This window comes from Lissotriton helveticus, chromosome 4_1 (genome assembly GCF_964261635.1).
Source record: "Lissotriton helveticus chromosome 4_1, aLisHel1.1, whole genome shotgun sequence".
Taxonomy (NCBI): domain Eukaryota; kingdom Metazoa; phylum Chordata; class Amphibia; order Caudata; family Salamandridae; genus Lissotriton; species Lissotriton helveticus.
The window spans coordinates 1049730749-1049752997 of record NC_136063.1 but is presented as its reverse complement, the minus strand read 5'-3'; the positions used below and the strand labels follow the sequence as shown (position 1 = coordinate 1049752997).

Sequence of the window (22249 nt, the reverse complement as noted above, 5' to 3'; positions counted from 1 at the left end):
GAGCATGTACCAGTGTGGGTGACATGCTCTGCTAGTGAATTACAGCCATTTTCGTTTTTCACTATTGAAAGGCTATCTTGCCCATAGGCTATAATGGGGAATGCTGAGTATAAGGTTTATCTGCATATCTCCCCATAGGAGCAAGATAGGACATACAAGTTTGGTATCCCTGAACTAAGAATTTAATAACACATCTTTTGGGCAAGATGGTTTTTAAATCCTGTGTTTGAGAACAGCACATTTAGAAAGTAGCTGTTCTCTTGTCTGACCTTTCTGTGTGCCTCGGCCTGTTTGTGAATTGACTGTCTGCTTTGTGAGTGACAGGGGCTGGGGAGCCCCCAGGAGGCCGGATGAGTCAGCCCTAGGCTGAATGACTGCATCTGCATCTTGAGTAGTTGGAGGGGATAGCACATGGGCCTGAATAGGGCTGTGTCTGCCTTCCACAATGCTGGCTCCACCTTCTGCTGGGCGGCTGACGACCCTGCCCCTCTCTCTGAAAGGAGAGTAAAATACAGAAAAACAAAGTGCTCAGAAACTGACCTGAACTGGTTCTGACCAAGCCAAGGCCTCTCTGCCTTTAGAGAACAAAGGAAAGATTGGTATAAAAAGGACTACCCACACTACAGAAAATTAGATCATCCTGGAATCAAGAAGAAACCTCTGCCAAGGAGAAAGCTGGAAGACTGAAGAGGAAGGCCTGTCCTGCTGTGTGTTTCTGGGCTGACCTGCAGTTGCTTTGCTGCCAAGGAGAGCGGAAGGACTTTGTTGTTGCTTTGTCCCCTTGCTTGAAGAGATCTCCAAGGGCCTGAGGAAGAGCTGGCCTCCTGTTAAGAAGTCCCAGGAACAAAAAGACTTTACCCCCAGCTTCCCCCTGAACTCTGCTGAGAGAGTTCTGCCTTCCTAGAGTGCTGAATCCGACTGAGGGGCATCTGGAATTTGCTGCTGGCTGTTTGGGAAGCTGGACAAGGAGAAACAAAGACAATCTACAGTTTTCATGCATCGCTCGCTTGCAGAGCGCATCCTCGGCAGTGCGAGGAAAGTCCCGCAGCTGCGAAGATCGAGATCGTCGCAGCGCCTGTTGCCGCTGCAAGAACCGACGCATCGTTCGCTTGCGTAACGCATCACCCCGGTGCGGGAAGTTTTTGTCGCTGCGAGTATCGTCGCAGATCCTGTCGTTGCTGGGTGAGATTGTCGCACCGCTTGCTTGCGGACCACATCACATCGCTGTGAACATCGTCGCAGAGCCTTTGCATCGAGGGGCCACGAGAGGAGAAGATAGACGCCGCGCTGCGCATCGCCGCCACACCTGAGGTCGTCGCCGCCCCGGAGATCGTCACATCTTACCTTTGCGAGACGGTTCCTACGGAACCTGCGCACCGGAATCCATACAAGGTATCGCCTCCCTCCCCACACAGACCGGATTAGTCGCAACACGCCCGCTGCGTCCAGCGGGGCTGTCGCATCACCTCCTCAGGGTCTCAGGAGGGACGCATCGCTTGTTTTTCAACACTGCAGCTTCATTTTGGAACTTTGTCGCATCTACAGGTACTTTGGGCTAAACGTGACGCAAAAGTGAATTATTTTGACGCAAACCTTAAGAACTCTTTTGAAACCATATTCTTGAACAATGTATGCTGGATTTTTGTTGTTTTGGTCTTGTGTAGTTTAGATTAAATACTTCTATTTTTCTAAACTGTTGTGGAGTCCATTTGTGGTGTTTTCACTGTGTTACTGTGAATGTTGGTACAAATACTTTACACATTGCCTTTGATAAGCCTGACTGCTCGTGCCAAGCTGCCACGGGGGCGAGCAGGGGTTATCTAAAGAGTGTATCCTCCTTACCCTGACTAGAAGCAAAGGTTCCTATTTGGACATTGGTACCTACCTCTGCCAACTAGAGACCCCCAATTCTAACATTGTTGGTCAGCGGTGGGATTTTGAACTTGTATTTGTACTTGACCCACAGTAATTGGTGTACATCAAGAGTTTAGTGCAGACCACTACGCAACCACATACTGTTTGTTTTGTTTCTTGGTGTCCTCCTGGGAGTATTTTTTGGGGATACTGAGACTCTGGCTAGTGTTGCACCTGTGAAGTCTTGCCAAAATGGAAGTCAACTTTTTCCTCCTGTATATCTACACAGCGGAGGAGATAAAAGCTTTTTGCGAAAAGAGGGGGCTGCCCGTGGAGAGAGTTTCCACAAGGAGGGATCTTGAGGCATGCCTGTATTCCTACGAGGTCAGAATTTGGGAAGCAACACTAACAGATGATTCTGAGGAGGAGGACTTCTCTGACAGTGAGGGCAAGAAAAGGGAGTGGCTCCTTGCTGCTGAGCGAAGGGGCAGAAAATTAGACCAGGAAATCAAGAAGGCTGAGATCCGATAGGCCTTAGCCCAGAAAGAAGAAAAATGTGTAGGTCAAGAAGTGAGCTTTGCTGAGTTGGAGGTGGAGTCCAGCTCAGATGGTGGCAGCATGATTATGGTATCTAGTGCTGAGAGAAAGATACAAACACCCAGAGATGTGGCGCCTGACTTGAGGGAGGGGGTTGACATACACCCGGGTGTTCAGGTTTATGATGTAGTTCCAGTGGTGTGCCGTTTCCCTGAAGTAGATTGGGGGACTGACACAGGGGACCATATTCCTAGTGGTGGGAGGGACAGTCCAATGACTCTAGATGAGAGGTGCAGGGAGAGGGGTTCCCCTATGGTAGAAACTTTGGTGTATGAGAGTGAAGACCGCCCAGAAGAGTGTGGGTTGTGTGACAGAGACAGTAGGACACTGTCTTGCCAATCTCACAAGAGTGGTGTGGGGGTTCTTGTGTAAGGCACTGGAGGGGGAGGCAAAGGGTAGCTTGGTTAACAACTGGGGGAGGTGCTGTGTGATTCATTTGTTGGAGAGCATATTTTAAGTCCCTGTTTTCCAGAGCTATGCCAACACCCGGTGGATTGTGAGTTCTCCGATTCCAGGGAGCTTGCATTAGAGGCAGACCCCTTGGTGGATTCCAGAGGGTCTGAAGAGGCATTGGGGAGTGATCCCAAAAGGAGTGGTGCAGATATCTTCCAGACCTGTGAGGTGGAAGAGGTTCAGTATAGGCCGGTTAAGTCCCAGTATAGTGGGTGGGTGGGGGGGGGGGGGGGGGGGGAGGGGGAGGGCTATTGTAGGGGCTCACGTCCGGTCTCAGTGGGGAAGGAGTGAGTGTGGGACGGTGTGTCTCACGGTGCCCGAAGCCCAATCTCAGGGCCTGGAGGGTCCCTTAAGGAAACACCAGGTTGGGGACCTAGGCTGTACTTGCAGGCCATTTGAGGAGAATCTCCTAGTGTCAGGAGAACCTGGAGCCTCTGTAAACAGAGCTCCAGTGGTTCTGTTGTCTGGCGGTGCCGCTCCATTTGGGAGGGTGCAGAAGTCCAGATTGAGGGGTGAGAAGGGGATGCCTCATTACAGGGAAAAGCATGGACCCCTCTCGAGCCCCCACTCACCAGCCCTGGGGGAAGGACTCCTCCATCTGCGCTTTGCCTGGTCCCCCTTCTGGGACTGGGACTTCATGGTGGGGCCCCGCAAGCCTCCTGGCGGCCGGAGAAACTCTGCACACCATGCGGGGCTCTCCCTCTGGACTTGGGAGCCCCGCTGACCAGCCACGCTATCACGGGCAGCCTCCCACCAGCCGGTCACCTCCGCTTCCTCCTCCTGGCGCTGGGGCTCCCCACAGGTCATGGGAGCCCCTCTCACTACGCTGCACTCCTCACACACAGGGTTCCCACCGGAACACGGGAGCCCTGCATAGCAGACGCAGACCTCCTCTCTCCTCTTCCTGGTGCCGGCGGCAGGCGCAGGACTTCCCACGCGAAACCGGACGTCCCGCCCACCGTCAGGCACTACGGTGCCTGCCTTCCTGTTTTGCCGACATTCTCATTCCCGATGCCGCGGTGGTGATCTCTTGGCTCCGGGCACAACGAGGGGTAGGCTCCCTCTTCACTACAAATAGAAAGTGGGGTGGGCACCTGCTCCATTCATTAAAATCACACGCCACGACGTAGGGTGGGCACCTGCTTGCATCTTTGGACATGGCTAGAACAGCAGGGCATAACTATGGTCATTCAACACCTGGCAGGTTCTCTGAACGCTAGGACGGACAATCTCAACTGTCAATGCCATCAGGATCACAAATGGCGTCTCCAGTCGGAGGTTGCACAAGGTATCTTTCAGCGGTGTTTCAGCGGTGGAGAGAACCTTGACTAAATTTGTTCGCCTCCGAAGTGAAAATGCAATGTCAGCAGTACTGCGTGCTGGAGTTTCCAAGGCGGCTATCGCTCGGCGATGTGTTTCGTCGCGAGTGGAGCTCAGGCCTGTTGTCCCCCTTTCCACCCATACCACTCCTGCCTATGGTTCTGAAGAAGATCAGGAGCGACCGGGCCCAAGTCATCCTTGTGGCACCGGACTGGGCAAGGAGAGTCTGGTATCCAGAGCTTTTGAGCATGAGTGTCGATCCTCCGATCAGGCTGCCCCTTCGGAAGGATCTTCTGTCGCAGTAGCAGGGGGAGGGTTCTTCACCCAAAACTTTCAACTCTGCGCCTCCATGCGTGGAAATTGAGCGGTGACAGTTGATTGCTTTTTACCTTCCTCCCAAAGTTTGTGTGTTATCCTGGCAGCCAGACGGCCCTCCAATGAGACGGTATACGCCTGCCATTGGCAGAAATGTGTTTTATACTGTTCAGAGAGGTCTATTGACCCTCTTTCTGCCTCTCTTTCGACTGTCCTTTTATTCATTCTAACCCTTGCCCAACAGGGCTCTGCTTTGGGAACTCTCAAGGGTTACCTTTCTGCACAGTCTGCATTTTTGCGTCTGACAGACCAGCCTCCTCTCTTTAAATCTCCTACTGTAAATAGATTTCTGAAAGGGTTGGTTCGTTTATTTCCACCTACACCCTTTGTTATACGACAATGGGACCTTAATTTGGTCCTCACTTACCTGATGTGTGCTCCTTTCGAGCCTTTGCACAATTGTCCCCTCCAGCTGTTGACCATCAAAACCGTCTTTCTAAGTGACGATGACATCGTCCCAGAGGGTGAGTGAATTGCAGGCATTATCCAGCTTGCCTACTTATCTTATGTCCTTTCCGGACAAGATGGTGCTTCACACCAGGGCTTCTTTTTTGCCAAAGGTTGTGACCCCATTCCATCTGGGTCAGTCCATCACTTTGCCCACCTTTTTTGCTCCCCGACATCCCTCTAAGGAAGAGGAGCGTCTCCTCCGTCTGGAGCCAAAAAGAGCGTTGTCGTTTTACCTTGACCGTACAAAAGGGTTCCGGGTGGACGACCAACTCTTTGTGGGGTATATGGGAGAGAAAAAGGGAAGGGCATTGCAGAAAATGACCATTTCTCGCTGGGCCGTTCTCTGCATTAAAATCTGTTATGCCTTGGGGAAAAAGCAGCCCCCTGAGGGATTAAGGGCCCACTCCACCAGGGGAAAGGCTAAGACGACGGTCTTGGCTCGGGATGTCCCAGTCCAAGACATCTGTCCGGCAGCAACGTGGGCATCATTGCACATGTTTGCTGAACATTATTGCCATGTTGGTCAAGTGCGCAGGGATGAGCATTCTGCCTGTTCAGTCCTGCAAGACTTTTTAGTCTAGTTCATGAGTCCGCAACCCACCGCCGGGAAGGTATGGTCCGACTATCTAATTCAAGGTATGGAATCTGCCGCTGGAAGCCTCTATTAGATGAACAAGTTACTTGCCTTCGGTAACGCATCATCTGGTAGAGACTCTATCTAGCTGCAGATTCCTTACAGCCCCAGCCATGCCTTCTCGCTTTGCGGACTGATGTAGTAGGACTAGGGTTGTTTCCCATTTCAGGGCCTAGTGTTTTTGCACACGACTACGTCAGTTACTTCGTAGCTCTGCGCTTCTGGCATGTAAAATACGAAAAGTACTGATGTCCGCGCGTCTGGTTGGCGCCTATGTAGACACCACAACGTCATAACTGATGCTACCGACGTGATGCGGACCAGAATGGAGCCACCCGATGTCGCACGTATTGGGTATCGCTCAGCAAAAGTTTCCGGAACCAGCCTGACGCCTGGGAAATTTAAAGGTAAAGAATCTGCAGCTAGTGTCTACTAGATGCCCACCCTGGCCCAAGCTCTATCTGCCCTAGATTTACTGGATCTAGGAGACTGAAAGGTAGCACTAGACTTGCAGGCTGCTTATTACCACATCCTCGTCCTACAGACCGACAAAAGTAACCAGCGGTTTCAGGTAGGCCAAGATTACTTTAAATTATCCGTGCTTCGCTTTGTCCTCACCAGTGCTCCTCTGTGTTCACAAAGGTGAAGATGGTGGTTGCAGCCCATCGGCGGAGGTTGGGAATGCCATCTTCCCATACCTTGAATACTGGCTGCTGAAGGCGGGTCGTCTCAAACGCAACCTCCAAACAATGGCTGACAGGTTAACCTGGTTGGGATTTTCTATTACTGTGCCAAAGTCTCCCCTGACTTCTTTACAAAGGATACCCTTCATTGGAGCCATCCTGGAAATGGTGCTCTTCCAAACCATACTCCACCTCAACGAGTCCACTGCATTCAGATGATCCCAATGTTTCAACCTTTGTCCTGGATCTTATTAAGAGTGTCTCTTAGGCTTTTTGGCCTCCTGCATCCTGCTTGTGGACCAAACCTGGTGGCTTTTGCGGTCACTGCAGTGGGATCCAAATTCTCAATGGATTTATCCCCAAAGCAACTTGTCAGATTACAGCTTGGTATCAAAGAGGCTGAGAAAGATCTGCAGGGGTAGCTGCTCAACTGCATTTGAACGACATCCCAGCCTACACCTCCATGCATAGAAATTGAGTGGCGACAGTTGATGACTTTAGACCAAAAAAAGTGATTGGTTTCATCCTAGCAGCCAGGTGTCTGTTTACTAAGTCTGTTTACTTGGGATGCTGGGAGAAGTTTATTGTCTGGTCTTGCTGTGGCAGCAGTTAAAGGTTATCTGCAGGCCCTTTCGTCCTCACATTTACCTGATCAGCCATCCCTCTTCAAGTCACCTGTTGAGATGTGTTTTCTGAAGTGGCGGTTCCACCTGGTCCAGCCAAAACCTTTTGTGATTCCACAGCAACACCTTAATTTGGTACTCACTCACCTGAGGTACACTCCCTTCAAACTGAGGCACAGTTGTCCTCTTTGTCTTCTAACCATCAAGGCTTCAATCTTCATAGCCATAATGTCTGCCAGGCAAGTGAGTGAATTCTAAGGCATTATCTGTGGTATCACCCATAAACCTCTTTATTCTCGGACAAACTAGTTCCCTGCATTAAATCAGCATTCCTACCCAAGGTAGTTACGCTCCTCCACATAAGGCAGTCCATCACCTAACCAGCTTTTTATGCGCTGTAAGAAAGTGGCTCTATCTATACTGGACCAAAGTAAGGTACAGTGTGCACAGAGTCCACAGTCCCTAGAGATATGGCAGAGGCTAAAGTTAGATATAACCTTACTCTCCAAAGTGGTAGCTTGGTCTAGCAGTAAGGAAGTATCAGAAGACAGTGTAAAGCATTTGTTGTACACACTCAGTCAGCAAATGGTCTCACACACTCAAGAACTGAACTCTAAGGCCAATTGTTTTGTATATAAAAATATATAGTTACTTTATTTTTAGAACCACAGTAGGTATCATAAATACTTCTCAGAATGAGATATTGCACTTGAATACTTTTAAATAGCAGTTGACTTTTAAATGCAATAGTTACAGTTGTTACAATATGCAACACAAGTTTAAACACAAAATAGCATTGAGCTCAATGGGAGTTTTTAAGTAAATGCAATAACATCACTTTACAATAGTTTTTCTAACTCATGGCTGGATCCTCGATTCAGCCCAGGTACATTTCCTGTAAACAGTTGAAAGGAATCTTTTTTGTTGCACAGGCAATTTTAAAGGAATATTTGTAAGTTTGGAAAATCGACACTTAGAAGAATTTCTGGCAAAAACCAGACAATGTATTCCTATGGAGGAAAATTGGGTTAACCGTAAATCACTGTTATAATTACTTTTCAGGTTCAGTGCTGTGCTGAAAGATACGGTACAGAAAGGGGGTGGTGAAAGATACAGCAGTGGGATCTCTCCTGATTGCAGGTGAGCAAATTCGTATTTGAAGTTTGGACGATTTTTAAGGAATATTTGTAAGTTTGAAAAATCGACACTTAGAAGAAATTCTGTGTGAAACCCAGCCAATGTTACCCTATGGAAGATATCAAGTTATCGGTCTTTGGGTAAGTACTCGGCTGGCAAAGTTAAGGTTCTGGGGGTAGACTCAGGGGTCTCCTAGGATCAGGTAAGTACAGTTGTTACACCCTTAGCGCACAGGGGCAGCCGGGTGCAGAGTGAGTAGTCCCAATGTTATCCTATGGAGGTTAGGGGGCCTTTGTTTGTTGGCTGCTACCAGGCAGACCACGCGGCTGTGGGAGCTGAGCTCCTGGTCACTTACACAGGGCAAGTGGGGAAGCAGAGTAGGGTAGTTGCTGCACTTCCAGCGGCACTCGGGCGGTTGGGTGCAGGGTGTCTTTGGGCCTTCGGGCGCCCAGTGTATTTCAATGGTAGACTTGGAAGTTAAAGAAAGGCTGCAGGCTCAGGGACGGAGATTCTTCAGGTGCGACCACCACTTCGAGAGGTAAGTTGGGATCTGGAAGGATAGGTAGACACCCAGGAGTTGGGCACAGGGGGCCGTGGGGCGCCGGGTGCAGGGGAGTCTTTTGACGTAGCGGTTGGAGGGGTCCCTTGTTGTGAGGCTGCAGGCGTCGTCGGGGTCGTCGAGGAGGGTCCTTGGGCACTGGATTTGTGGTCACAAGTGCCGGGGGGACATCCTCAGGGTCTTTGTTTACTCAGGACAGGCCGGGCTCGGCGGGTGCAGAGTGTGCTGGATTTGCGGTTCCTGGCTGGCACAAGGGGTTGTTGCTGTTTGAGCAGAACCACTGCTCATGGGAGTCCCAGTCTTTAGATGAACAAGGCAGGCAGGTCCTCTGGGGTTTTCAAGGTTGCTGTCCGCAGGAGACGCCGAGGTTTTAGCAGGAGCAGGTTCAAAGATCAACAGAAAATTTTAGAGTGTTCCCTGGGTATTACTTCTTATTTAGAGAGACACTATGTAAATAAACGGAGGTTATCACTCACACAATTCACAATCAATTACCCGTATATATAGAGTTAGTGTATTGCATCCCATCTAGTAGTAGAACCACAAGAGCAAAAACTTATTAGGCATAGAACAATTAAAAATGTTATTAAATCTTTTTTATTTGTTTAAAAAAGGTATAAGCGTTTATACTTAGATAATATGATCATACACATTTCATTATTTAATACAGTAATACAGAAATGTAATAGAATATTGAAAGCCGCTCTGTGTCTATTGTTGTAACAGGTCAATAACTCCTAACATGTGATTACCTGGTTGGATAATATAAAAACACAGAAACGGAATGAGGATTGTGATATTCGTATCTTGTAGCACGATAATACGAGGTGAGTCAGCACAAATAAAGTGAGATATTGGCAGAAATAGGGATAGGATATAAAAATGAGTATAATGGATCCTATTTCATATTTCAGAAACAGCGCTCCAATATAAAATGAAACAATAAGAACACACCGGCCCAGATGAAAATATAAGGAAGTGAAGGTGTGTTTTTATTAAATTTTGTTACGAACGCATACCCTATAGTAGACTAAGGCCCAATTGTATAGCAATGGTCTTTAATCCCCAATAGGTCGTAATTGATTAAATCGACCGACAAGGAATTAATCTTTAAATGAAGTCTGATGAATAGTCCACTAATTGAGAGGATACCATTAAAAGAAAAACAGAGGTATGTCTTGAGCTAAACTATTTCCCACCAACCATACATCTAAGAATGAATTTACGCATAGGTTTTTTGTCAACTTAAACCATTTATAGGAAGAGCAACCTGACAAAACCTTTGAATAAGAACGTATCTGAAGTGAATAACGAATACAGACCTATATATGTTTAGGTATTATTTATAAGAGGTTGAGGATGATTGTGTAAGGGGCTGGCTTCATAAATTCAGAATTAAGTGAATCATTATACGGGTGGACATCAAATAACTTTTAGTAAAACCACAAGCGATAAATAGTAAAGTATAAAATGTATTATTACGAATCAAGGCAAGAACTTAAGTATATTCAGTATTAATGTGTAACTGTACATAAGGATGTTTTCTTACTTTGGATTCCTTCATTCACAGATCCATGCTTTGTTAACTGTCCTGAAGAAGGTGGGGCCAAGTGCCTTATCCACCGAAACGCGTCGACACCCCTTATTAGGGTTTTTATGAATTATGTTGTGAAATGTTTTTAACTTAGTTTTATCAAAATTGTGTAAATTTGTAATGTGAAACAAATGAGCATTAGGCACTGTATTAAATAATGAAACGTGTATGATCATATTATCTAAGTATAATTGCTTATACCTTTTTTTTAAACAATAAAAAAGATTTAATAAAAATTTTAATTGTTCTATGCCTAATAAGTTTTTGCTCTTGTGGTTCTACTACTAGATGGGATGCAATACACTAACTCTATATATACGGGTAATTGATTGTGAATTGTGTGAGTGATAACCTCCGTTTATTTACATAGTGACAGTGTCTCTCTAAATAAGAAGTAATACCCAGGGAACACTCTAAAATGTTCTGTTTTACTCTACCCGGTTCCCTTGGGCCCAGAGGGTACTCTCTTTTCTTTATAACGATCAAAGATCAACAGGCCTGTAGGGCTCGGGCCAAGTCAGTTGGTGTCGTCCTTTTGTTAGCAGCTGCAAGGCAGGTCTTCTTTCTTCTTCTTCTTGTTTCAAAATCGAGAAAGGTTCAGGGTGCCCCTAAATACTAAATTTAGGCGCGTTACAGGTAGGGCTAGGGCAGGGACCAATTGGTCCCTGTCCTGGGGTGAGTACACCCCCTATCCTGCCACTCTCCAGTGGGAGGGGGGCAGGAGCCTAGCTCTGATTGGGTAGGGCTCCCCATCCTCAAGATGGCAGTAGCCTGGAGTTGTGCTTCACCTTGCCTCTCCCACCTGAGGGGTGGGGTTGACAGAGGCTGGCACACCCCCTTTCCTTCCTTTGTTTTTCCTGCCTGTCTTCCCGCCAGAGTGGGGGTCAGAACCGGTGGGGGCCAGTTGCTGAGTACAGCAAGTGGCCTGGAGAAGCTCACAAAGGCGGCATGCCTTTGAAGCTTCCCCTGCCCATCTTGGGGGAGGAGGATTGGCACTTCGTCCCAGGATGTGCATTGTTTCAGGCCCCCGAGAGCGGCAGGCTCTCGACCCAGGGGTCCTGAAACATGTCTGGTGGTGGCAGCTTCGGTAGCCACGCAGTCAGGACACAGAGTTGGTTAGGTTTCAGGAGGCATCTCTAAGATGCCCTCTGCCGTGCATTTGGCATTAAATCCCACACAGGCATCAGTGCGGGTTTAATGTGCTGAGAAGTTTGATATCAAACTTCTCAGACTTCAGTGTACCCATTATGGTGCTGTGGAGTTCGTAATAACAACCTCCCAGCACCACATACTCTTAATGGCATCACTGCACTTACAGTGCCCAGTAATGGCCCTGGGTACTGTAGGAGCACAGGGCTCATGCACCTATGCCCATACCACTGGCATAGTGCACCCAGCTAGAGGGGGGACTGAGGTATGCCAGAGCAGTGTGTTTGTGGGCATGGCACACAGGGATGTCTGCCATGTCCACTCTCTGTTTAGTTCTTCACCAAGATACTCAGCCTGCAAAGGCATTGTGTGTGTGTCAGGGTACAGGGACCCTAAGGGTGGCAAAATAAGTACTGCAGCCCTTAGGGGTCTTCTCAGGTCACCATGCCCTGGGTACCTAGGGTACTATTTACCAGGGACTGACAGGTGGCCAGAGATGCCAATTGGGTTTAGGTTTCAACACAGTTTTAGGGAAGGAACACAGGCCCTGGGCACCTGATTGGCAGGAACCCAGGGCACGCTCAGTCAAAGTACATCAGCAATTCAGCAAAAAGTGGGGGCATACCATGCAAGAAAGATGGCACTTTCTCACATGCACCGCCTCATCTTTCCAGAAAGGAAGAAAGGTTCCATCACCTCAAACATTAGGAGGGCCCTCAGGTTCTGACTAGATAGGATCAGAGGATTACCAACAGGATGACAATTCTTTTTTGATTGCTCAAGAGCTAAGAAATGCAAAGTGGTACAGAGGCAAATCATCTGATGGCTTGTTCTCTGCATAAAGATTTGCTATGGACTGGCCAAGAAACAGCCCACTGAGGGCTTGCATGCTTATTCCACCAGAGCAAAGGTGACTACCACTGGGCTGGCACACTGTGTACTCATTCTGGACATTTTCAAGGCTGCAACGGCGTTGTCATTCCACTTGTTCAAAAAAGCTGACATAGAATCTGGCAGTCCCTTTTCCAAGCAAAAATTACTCCGGCGATTGTTCAATCTAGATTCTGGTCAATTCACAAATCCTACTCGACTTTGCTCTAAAACAGGGGCTACTTCAATCTGTCAAATGCTGGCACTGTAAGGAAGCCACAGGGTGGATTGAACATATGTTCCTCACTTTCAAAATTGTCCAACCACTACGGTTCAAAATACAACAAACCATCCAATAAATTTTTAACATTCACTTCTCTCCAACTCTTCTGACTTCAACCTTCAGCCTTGCAGCACATCATCCCACCAACAACCTATCACTTCAAGATTTACTTTTACTCGACCTCATGCTAGCCCTTGGCACTCGAGCAATTCTGCTGGATTGGAAATCAACTACGGAAACCCCCTAAAAGAGCTAGTGGAGCACTGTATGTGCCACTTGAAGTTGCAACAACAACATGTACAAGAAAGCACACAACACATCCGACTGACGGGGTCTATGGGACTCACTTGACCATTTGTCTCAAAAAAGTGGACCCTCCGTAGCTCTCACGTACCAGAACTAAAACAACAAACGCATCTTATTGTCTTGCAGAGCTACAGTCACCAAAACCACACTGGTACCGACTACACAACAGGAGACCAACCCCCCTCCTCTTCTCTCTCCTTCCCTTACTCCCATCCTCTCCTGTTCTCTCTCCTCTATCTATTCCTCCCTTACACACCCTGGCATTCCATTCACCAACCAACTATTGTATACCTGTATCTACTCAGTCCTTGTTCACGGACCATTCATACTTATTGCTTCCTCCTTGCTTCCTATAGTAGGCCCATAGCCATCACCTCTACTTATATTAAAACTACATGTAAGATCATATTTCACGTAATGCACATTCTCTAATTAATCTATATACTGCTTTATACCTTACCTTGTAATGTGTAAGTATCTCTCACTATGTGTATTTTCATTGCTTTTCTGTTATAAATATTTTGACAATAAAAACGTTTGAATAAAAAATTGAAAAGGTTTACTGCCTGGACCGCCATGTTCAGCAGGACAGGCACTTCACTTGATCAGTCCTTCAAGATTTCCTGGTCTGAACCATCCCACAGACCCTCCATCCGGAAAGGTACTGCTTTCGAATCTGTCACATGGTGAGGGATCTGCAGTTAGAAAACTATTAGAAGGGTCGTAATGCCTTTTCTGATAGTCTCAATCTAACGGCCGATTACTAACCGACCCACCCTCTTCTCCATTCCGTGGAATGGACTCACAAAATCCATGAATAATATTCCAATCCGGACATACTACCATATTCTGATTTCAGTCGCTCCACATCCGTCGGCACGGACTAAGATCAGAAAGAAACTGATGTCTGCACGTGCATGTGGCACAGAATTAGTGCCGCAAAATCAAAAGAACAGGACACTTGTAACTACGTTACACGAGGTTTGTAACAGACAACCCTCATAAACGCTATGTTGTTAATCGTTGCGGTTTATGTTGTTCATCCGCCCCACATAATCGTTGTGGCATTTATCATCGGGTTGTCTGACTGTGCTGTATGCCAGCCTCAAACCTGAGGCAACCTCTGGAGTTGCGTAGTAGTGTCCAGAGATGCACTAATACCCCCGTTGGTGAAGGTGAAGGTAAAATACCCATCTACATCCTTGAAATTGTTTAATTAGTACAGGATGTGATTGGTGATAAAAGAAATGGATATGCACTGTGAACAGGTTACTGGTTCATTGCATAGTACTTGGTCAACATGTTTCTGCTCCCTTTGCCCAGCCGGGTCTACGGAGCATTCGTCAGGACAAAACAAAGAACACCCAATACAATGTTAAAAATTACTCACACAACTTGTGCAGTATTGACTGAGTAGTCCCCTGACGAGGAAAGTAATCTGCAACCATAAGGTAAAAAAAGATAGAGTGTAAAACAATGATTGCATGTATACTTTAGACCGCGTTCATTCTCTAATATATGCAATCGTAATACCTAGAAGTTGACATTTGAAAAATATCACGTTACCAACTCGATGAATACCATACTTGCATTGTGCATGCTTCACAAAATAAACACATTGTCTCAAGATGTGCTCCCCTCACTTTATTTAGTTCTCCAACAAGACTCGTTACTCCCTTTCCATAAGTGCCCAGGACAGACAATATCAATGACACAAAAGTTAGTTTTTGTCTTATTACTAGCAAGAATTAGCTAGTCTATTGCCCCCAATGTTGAATACTGCAGAAATAGTAGCTTGATTTTTTGTCTCCTATGCTTCAGGTAAAACCACCTTATCAAAACTGAGAAAAATTTTTGACTACTCAGTCAATACTGCACAAGTTGTGTGAGTAGTTTTTAACATTGTATTGTGTGTTCTATGTAATTGTTTTGTCCTGACGAATGCTCCGTAGACCCGGCTGGGCAAAGGGAGCAGAAACATGTTGACCAAGTAATATGCAATGAACCAGTAACCTGTTCACAGTGCATATCCATTTCTTTTATCACCAATCACATCCTGTACTAATTAAACAATTTCAAGGATGTAGATGGGTATTTTACCTTCACCTTCACCAACGGGGGTATTAGTGCATCTCTGGATACTACTACGCAACTCCAGAGGTTGCCTCAGGCTTGAGGCTGGCATACAGCACATTCAGACAACCCGATGATAAATGCCACAACGACTATGTGGGGCGGATGAACAACATAAACCGCAACGATTAACAACATAGCGTTTATGAGGGTTGTCTGTTACAAACCTCGTGTAACGTAGTTACAAGTGTCCTGTTCTTTTGATTTTGCGGTCTGACAAGGGGAATTAACCGGACACTACATTCCTCCTCCCTCCTTTTGATTCTGAATACAGAATTAGTGCCCTCAGCGTCATATGAGGAATGCAATGAACTTGGCACGGACCCACATGACGCCATCTAGTGATGCCCAATGGAATTAGTACGAAAGCTTCCCGATTCAGACTGGCACCTGGGAAAATTGTCAAGGCGAGGAATCCGTGGTTAGATAGAGTCTACCACAGAAAAGGTGTTGAATTTCCAAAGTGTCTCTCTTTCTGGGAGATGAGCTCTATCTAGAGTAGAACTCTGGGCTTTGTACACTGTCTTTCAATATATCTCATATCCCAATATCAGAAACAACCGGGTCCAATTCATCCTTGTGGTATCTGTAACTCCTGGGCATGAGCTTCTGCCCTCTGATCAGACTGCTGGTTCATGAGGATCTTCTGGCGCTGCATCATAGTGGGGGCCTGCATTCTGACCTGTACAGACTCCTCTTCCGTACTTGGAGATTGAGCAGCAGCAGTTAAGTGCTTTTGACCTAACTGCAGAGGTTGTTAATTTTATCCAGCCAACATCGGTAAATGCCTGCCAAATTGACCCACTTCATGCCACAATGTCCAAAGTTGTGGTGGTGTTTACGGTTATCTACAGCCCAGCAAGGCCTTGCTTTTTTGTAGTTGCCGGATCAGCCTTCTTTGTTTCAGTCCCCTTCTGTGATACATTTCTTTATAGGTTTACAACATATGTTTCCCCCTACTCCATTCATTTTACCCCAGTGGGAATAGAATTTGGTCCTTACTTTCCTCCTATGCACTCCTTTTGAACCGCTGGATAGCTGTCCTATATGGCTTCTGACCCTCAAGACAACCTTACTTTTTGCCATAACATCGGCGCAGTCGGTGAGTTGGCTACAAGCCCTATCCACCAATCCGCCATACATCATATTTTAACCGGACAAACTGATCCGAAGAATGCTTCTGAAAGTGGTGACCCCATTTCACGTGGGGCAAAATATTACTCTGATGAAGTTCTTCAGCCCACCTTACCATTCTAAGGAGGAGGAGAGACTTCAACAGCTAGATTCTAAAAGACATCTTAGCTTTTACATCGATTTTGCCAGAGAAAATTGTGAACAACCTTTGTGGGATGTAGGAACAAAGAAGGGCAAGGCAGTACATAAGAAGACAATTTGTTGGTGGACCGTGCTCTTTATTGACATCAGCTTTTCGCTTGCCAAGAAGCAGCTCCTTGAAGGTTTGCAGGCTCATTCCACCAGAGCCAACGCCCCTACCTCTGCATTGGTATGCAGACTTCTTGTTCTGGACATTTGCCAGGCTATGTGGGCATTGCTCCTTATGTTCACGCAGCACTACTGGCTGGACAGCCCGGTCTGACAAGAAGGGCTCGTTACCCCGCTTGATCTTGCAGGAATTTTTGGTTTGAGCCTGTTCACAGACCCACCACCTGGGAGGTACTACTTTGGTATCTATTCTAAAGGTAGGGATTCTACGGTTAGAAGTATCTATCAGAAGAACTAGTTACTTTCCTTCGGTAATGCTTTCTGGTAGATGTTTTGGAACTCACCGCAAATTCCTCACTAACCCTTCCCATTCTGTAAACTGCACCCTTCCCACCTATAATGGTCCCAAGGATAGCGATTTGCTCACTGGTTCACGCAATCTGTTGTTGGGCTCTGTATCTGGGGGCATGTAAAGCCCGGACAGCGGAATGACGTTGGTGTAAAACCACATATCGCCACCTACAGCCTCGCAGCGGTACTGCTAAAGGATTTCTAGATTGTCTGATGTCTGGGAACTATTCAAAAGGGTAGGAGTCTTCGATTAGAGTATCTACCAGAATGATCAGTAACTTGCTCTGTACATTTAGTATTTGTTTATTTTCTTATTCTTTGCCCCTGACCAAAGCCTCCTTTCTTTAGTAAGATGTTTTGATACTTTAAGATTTGACTTTGGTTTTTGATGCCCTAAGTAAATATTTCACATCACCAAATCTGTGATGTTGCTACCCGGTGCTTTAAACATTGTTTGAATTCTGATGCTTAATCACATCCTTAAGAAGTCAATTTTTCCTTAAGAAACCTTTTGTTTGGTCTTTTCTCTTATCTTTTCTTTGCTAATTAATTTGCTGCGTTTAATGCAAGCCTGTGGTGGTTGGGAAGACTGAATAACTGTAGTTTTGCAGTTTATGGCCTATTCATCCCAAGGTTCGGGCCAAGTGGAGCTATAGCATTTCCAAGGTCCAGGAAAAGGAAGACGTGGCAGGCGGCCTTGTAGGATTCCTTTAGATATTATTAGGACCTCTGTTGTGCAGCTCCTCCTAGTAAGGGTAAGGGTGTTATAAGTCTATTTAGCTCAATGAACACAAGCAGGTTAAAGTATTGATGTGGGGAAAATATATAGCAGAAGAACTCATTTCACAGACAAGTATAGTGTTGCTTTGAGCTTTTCACCTTCGAGGCCCAAACATCTTTGAAATGTGAATCTTGCTTAGTCTGCAGTATGTTGAAAATGTTATTTACAGTATTATAATATTAGATAGTATTAGATCTGTTTTATATTCCAGCTTGTAGAACATTAATGTCTTTATTTCTTTAGAAGCTACTTGTGTGAGCACTAAAGCATTTTTTGCCAGACCTGTAGGCTTCTTCCTGACTCTGTTTGAATTTATTTTGAGATTTGTAAATCAGACCAAAGTACAATTCAAACATCCATGCACGATTGCATTGCAGTCATACAGAAATCAAAGCTACAATTACTAATTAACATAATAATACATTATTTTTTGTTCTTTTTCTAGCAAGGAGCTCTGGCCCATTATGGATAAGTGGGTAAAATACAAAAAGGGTTGTCTCAATGTGACGTTTACTTCTGATATTTCTGTGGCAGCGGTGCTCCGGTTAATTGGTGAGCATTTTATGTTAATTTTCTATGATCAGCTGTACCACTTGATGTGACTGCAATTTTAATGGCATTGTAACAGAAAAGTAATATGATCTTATTGCCACTGTGGGATTATTTATAATGTATTTACTTTATAAAATACACCAAATATGACATTTTTACACTGGGTAATCATTGCTTTGATGTAGCTTGCACACACAGTTTGCGTGTGTGTGCAGTGAAGGTTATATAGTGTAATCGTAAAATATCCATTTGTTCTTATCTGTGGAATACTGGTATTCTCTGACCTAGATATTCACCATGCTTCAGTCGTTTTCTGTCCGATGATGATTCCATATTAGCACTCAAGACTAACTTCCATAAAAACACATTGTACATCGTTATCCATGTAATAACCTACTCACTTCACTTGGAAAGAGCCAAAGTACAAACTGGGGAGTGAGAACACATTTACACCAACCCAGAGAGAGCCTCAAGGGAGAGAGTCATCTACCCACTAGCTATATTCACTGCAGTAATGTCAATGAGGTCGGCAATCTACTACAAAAACACGCCAGGTATCACCAGACATGGATCTCGGTCTCACTGTGCCACTGTGTTCAAGCGATCCTGGCTGATGAGGGGTTAAACCCCGAAACTGGTCCTCGGATGCTTGTTTCCGGTCCAGGGAGGACCTGGCTTGGCAGTTCGGGCTGGACTGTTCCCATGAGGCAGAGGGTCCAGACTGATTTGCATATGGCCAGGTCTAAACTGGGGTGGCGTGGTGAGCAAAATTATGATGGATTTAACTCAGATCTCTTGACTGGGGTGAATGTTTTGATTTGTTCTGCATTCCGTCCATCAATTGTGTGTCTTTTTCTTCCTCGACCTAAGTGCGCTGGGTATGCCCAAACGTGGGACCCGGGTTCACTGTGCCACTGGATTCAAGCTATCCTGGCTGATGGAAGGGTGAAACCCCGAAACCGGTCCTAGGATGCTTGTTTCCGGTCCAGGGAGGACCTGGCTTGACAGTTCCGGCTGGACTGTTCCTATGAGGCACAGGGTCAAGACTGATTTGCATATGGCCATGTTTAAACTGGGGTGGCTCGGTGAGCAAAAGAATGATGAATTTAACCCAGATCTCTTGACTGGGGGTGAATGTTTTGATTTGCTCTACATTCCATCCATCAATTGTGTGTCTTCTGACCCTTAAAATGGCACATGTTTAATTGCCTGGTCCCCAGTTGGCATAGCCTAAGCCCCTAGTATATGGTACCAGGGTACCTAGGGCCTGTAAATCAGTGTCCCCCAATAACTGCAGCACTTACTGTACCACCCTGAGTGGGGCAAGGTAAAACCTGGCTCCCAGTCTGCCACTGCAGGCAGAAAGGGAAGTTTTAAACTGCTAACTCAACTTTGCCATTTAAGGTAATGTGTACATCAAACAGTCGTACCTGTACTTTTATATATTCCAGCTGTAAAAAGCCCTAAATTGTTGTTTTTACTGTGCAAATGCTAGTAGCCCCATTGGCAGTTAGAGTTACAAGCTGGCACCCCAGACCTGGTAACATCTGAATGGGACTGCTAAGGTTGGTACTGAAATCAGTGCATACTATTCAATATGATGGTTAAATCAAATTTAATGCCACAGAGCAGCAAAGTGGAACTTAAGAAGTTGCCACTTTATTACCCAAGGTTTCCAGTGCCCTTTTACTGATGTACACAGAGCTTGTTTTGCAGATAGCTTCTTCACACCTGTGGAGACAGGCTAATGACTCCTGGCAAAGGACACAATAGGGGCCTATATGGGGAAGAGGTGTTAACTCCCTCCTGCAGGAAGCCACAAGAGTGTTAGCTCAAGAGGCTAGCTTTGAACAAGAAGCCGCCTATGGACTACCAGGTTCCCTCTCTCCTGATGACGACTTCCTGTGAAGTGTAGCATCTGGCTATTCCAGGATGCACCATTCTGCCCACTCCCAACATGGCAACACAACTCTATTGACACTCAGAGATCCTTAGCCCACCCCCAGAGGTGGGCGAACGAGAAGCCGCCTTTGAAGGACAAAAAGATAATACTCAGGATAGAGGCGCTGTATTGTTTAGGCAAGCAGTGAGAAGCCAGTTGTCAAACCAGTTTTTACATGGGCGTGTAGCCCCTTGGTCGCCACACCTTTGGGGGTGGGCTAAGGATCTCTGAGTGTCAATAGAGTTGTGTTGCCATGTTGGGAGTGGGCAGAATGGTGCATCCTGGAATAGCCAGATGCTACACTTCACAGGAAGTCGTCATCAGGAGAGAGGGAACTTGGTAGTCCATTGGCTACCAATCGCATCCTACCCTGAGGGCATTTTCTGAAGATATAAAGGAAACCCCTGGCTCCCAGAACTCAGATCTCAACTGGCTTGAATAATTGACAGGCCTGCTGCACCAAAGGACCAGCAAAGGGACGCTGCACCGTTGAAGACTGCACCTGCTGCACTTGGTGGCAAGAGAAGAGTGGGACTGTGCCTGCCGTGTCTTTCTCAAGTGGAAACTATCTTCAGAGGCCAGTCAAATCAAGGGAAATGCAAGGGCCAGCTGACTGGCCTCTTGATCGCAGCACAGGGACACAAGAGGTGAAGAAGCCTGCTGGGTCAAGTTGGTAATCCAAAGTCTTCAAGTTGTTACTAGCGCTGCTGTGCAGTACCAAGAACAGATGCAGAGAGTTGCACCTGAGTTTGCAGTGCTGCTGGGACCCAGGAAGGATTAGTCCATGAGCACAACAACTGGTAGTCCAGGGGCGACTGGTAGTCCAGTGGGAACTGGACTTCAGCCAGACCAGAGAGGACTTCATGGGTGTTGACCATGCAGTCAGAGCCTCTCACCATCTTCGTGGATCGTGTAACCCCTGCAAGAAGGCCCCCCCTCAACAGCGTTGCATCCTTAGAGAATCTTCAGCATCCGTCATCCCTTGCAACAGGACCACTCCATAGGAATCCATTGTAAGCTGAATAATGTGCCTGGAACTTCTGGAGGACTGCTTCTTCTGTAGAGGCAACTGTTTCTAAATACATTGCTGGTCTTCTTGACCAGCTCCCTATCAGAGTTGGTCACCCCAAGTACTTCTAACTGTCCGCCTTGACACTTACCCAAGTTTTCTTTGAAAATAATTTTGTGTTCAGTTTGTTGACTTTGCCAAGGCTTGTTTGCATTTGAGTGAAAATGCTTTGATTTATTTGTGCTGGTAAAATATTTATCTTCTGAACCCTCTGATGGATATTTTTCATTCAAGTGTCTAAAAACGTATAAAAATACAGTATTTTTATAAATTGGGGTCGGATTTCTTCAGTGTTGTCCGATTTTTCCCTCAATTGTTTGGGTGCTGTTTTAATACTTTACACTTGTTCCTCTGTGTAAGCCTTGCTGTTTAGTACTAGAGCTACCTGGGGTGGAGCTAAAAGGTTTGACAGACGAAACCTAAGAGTCCTAAGGGGTTGGTAGTGTATTACACACTGAGGTCGCACAACCACACCAGAATGAATTCTCTTAAGTGTATTGGCCAAGTCTGCACTGCTAATGTAAGGAGGATATGAATGAAGGAAGCGCTTTGTGTTAATTCCTTTTATACTCATTGTGGCCTCGCTTATCTTTAACTATTAAGTTTTTATAAATGTTTTTAAATTTCACTTACTATTATTGATTTTAACGCTGTGCCCTCAAACATTTAAATTTGCACCGCTCTGGTTGTTTTCATTGGACACTTGGAGCTTTCAGCATTACTCACCGCAGCAGTGCCCTTGCAGTTTGGCAGACTCTTCCTTCTCCCCAGTCCACCGCAGCTCTATTGTGCAGTTTGTGTGGAGGGAGGGAAGACGGCTGTTTTCTTTTCTCTTGGCCACCTTTCTTGCACACAGGGAGGTTGCGGTCTAGTTGTTGGGTTCTTCCACCTCCTTTCGGGTTAAAAGTGCAGCATGGTGCCGACACGCAGCGGACGCACCTCCGGCGCGCCAAAGGCAAGCCTGTCTGCGCCCGGATCGTGCCTAGCGCCAGGACCCCTGCTTCTCCCTTACCAGGTATGGGGCAATGTTTAGTTTGCTATACCAACAAGAAACTGTGCACAATTAAAATGCATGCTAAGTCATTTCAGCA

The 22249-nt window shown here is 46.2% G+C and overlaps 1 protein-coding gene across 3 annotated transcripts in view; it reads left to right on the top strand.

Annotated features, from left to right (window-relative positions):
* The window catches only part of ICE1 (interactor of little elongation complex ELL subunit 1), a 1011762-nt gene that overhangs the window by 878991 nt on the left and 110522 nt on the right, over positions 1–22249 (top strand). For all 3 annotated transcript variants that reach the window (XM_078687642.1, XM_078687643.1, XM_078687644.1), the window contains one exon: positions 18041–18147. In XM_078687642.1, coding sequence (XP_078543768.1) covers positions 18041–18147 — 107 coding nt within the window. The remainder of the gene's footprint in view (positions 1–18040; positions 18148–22249) is intronic.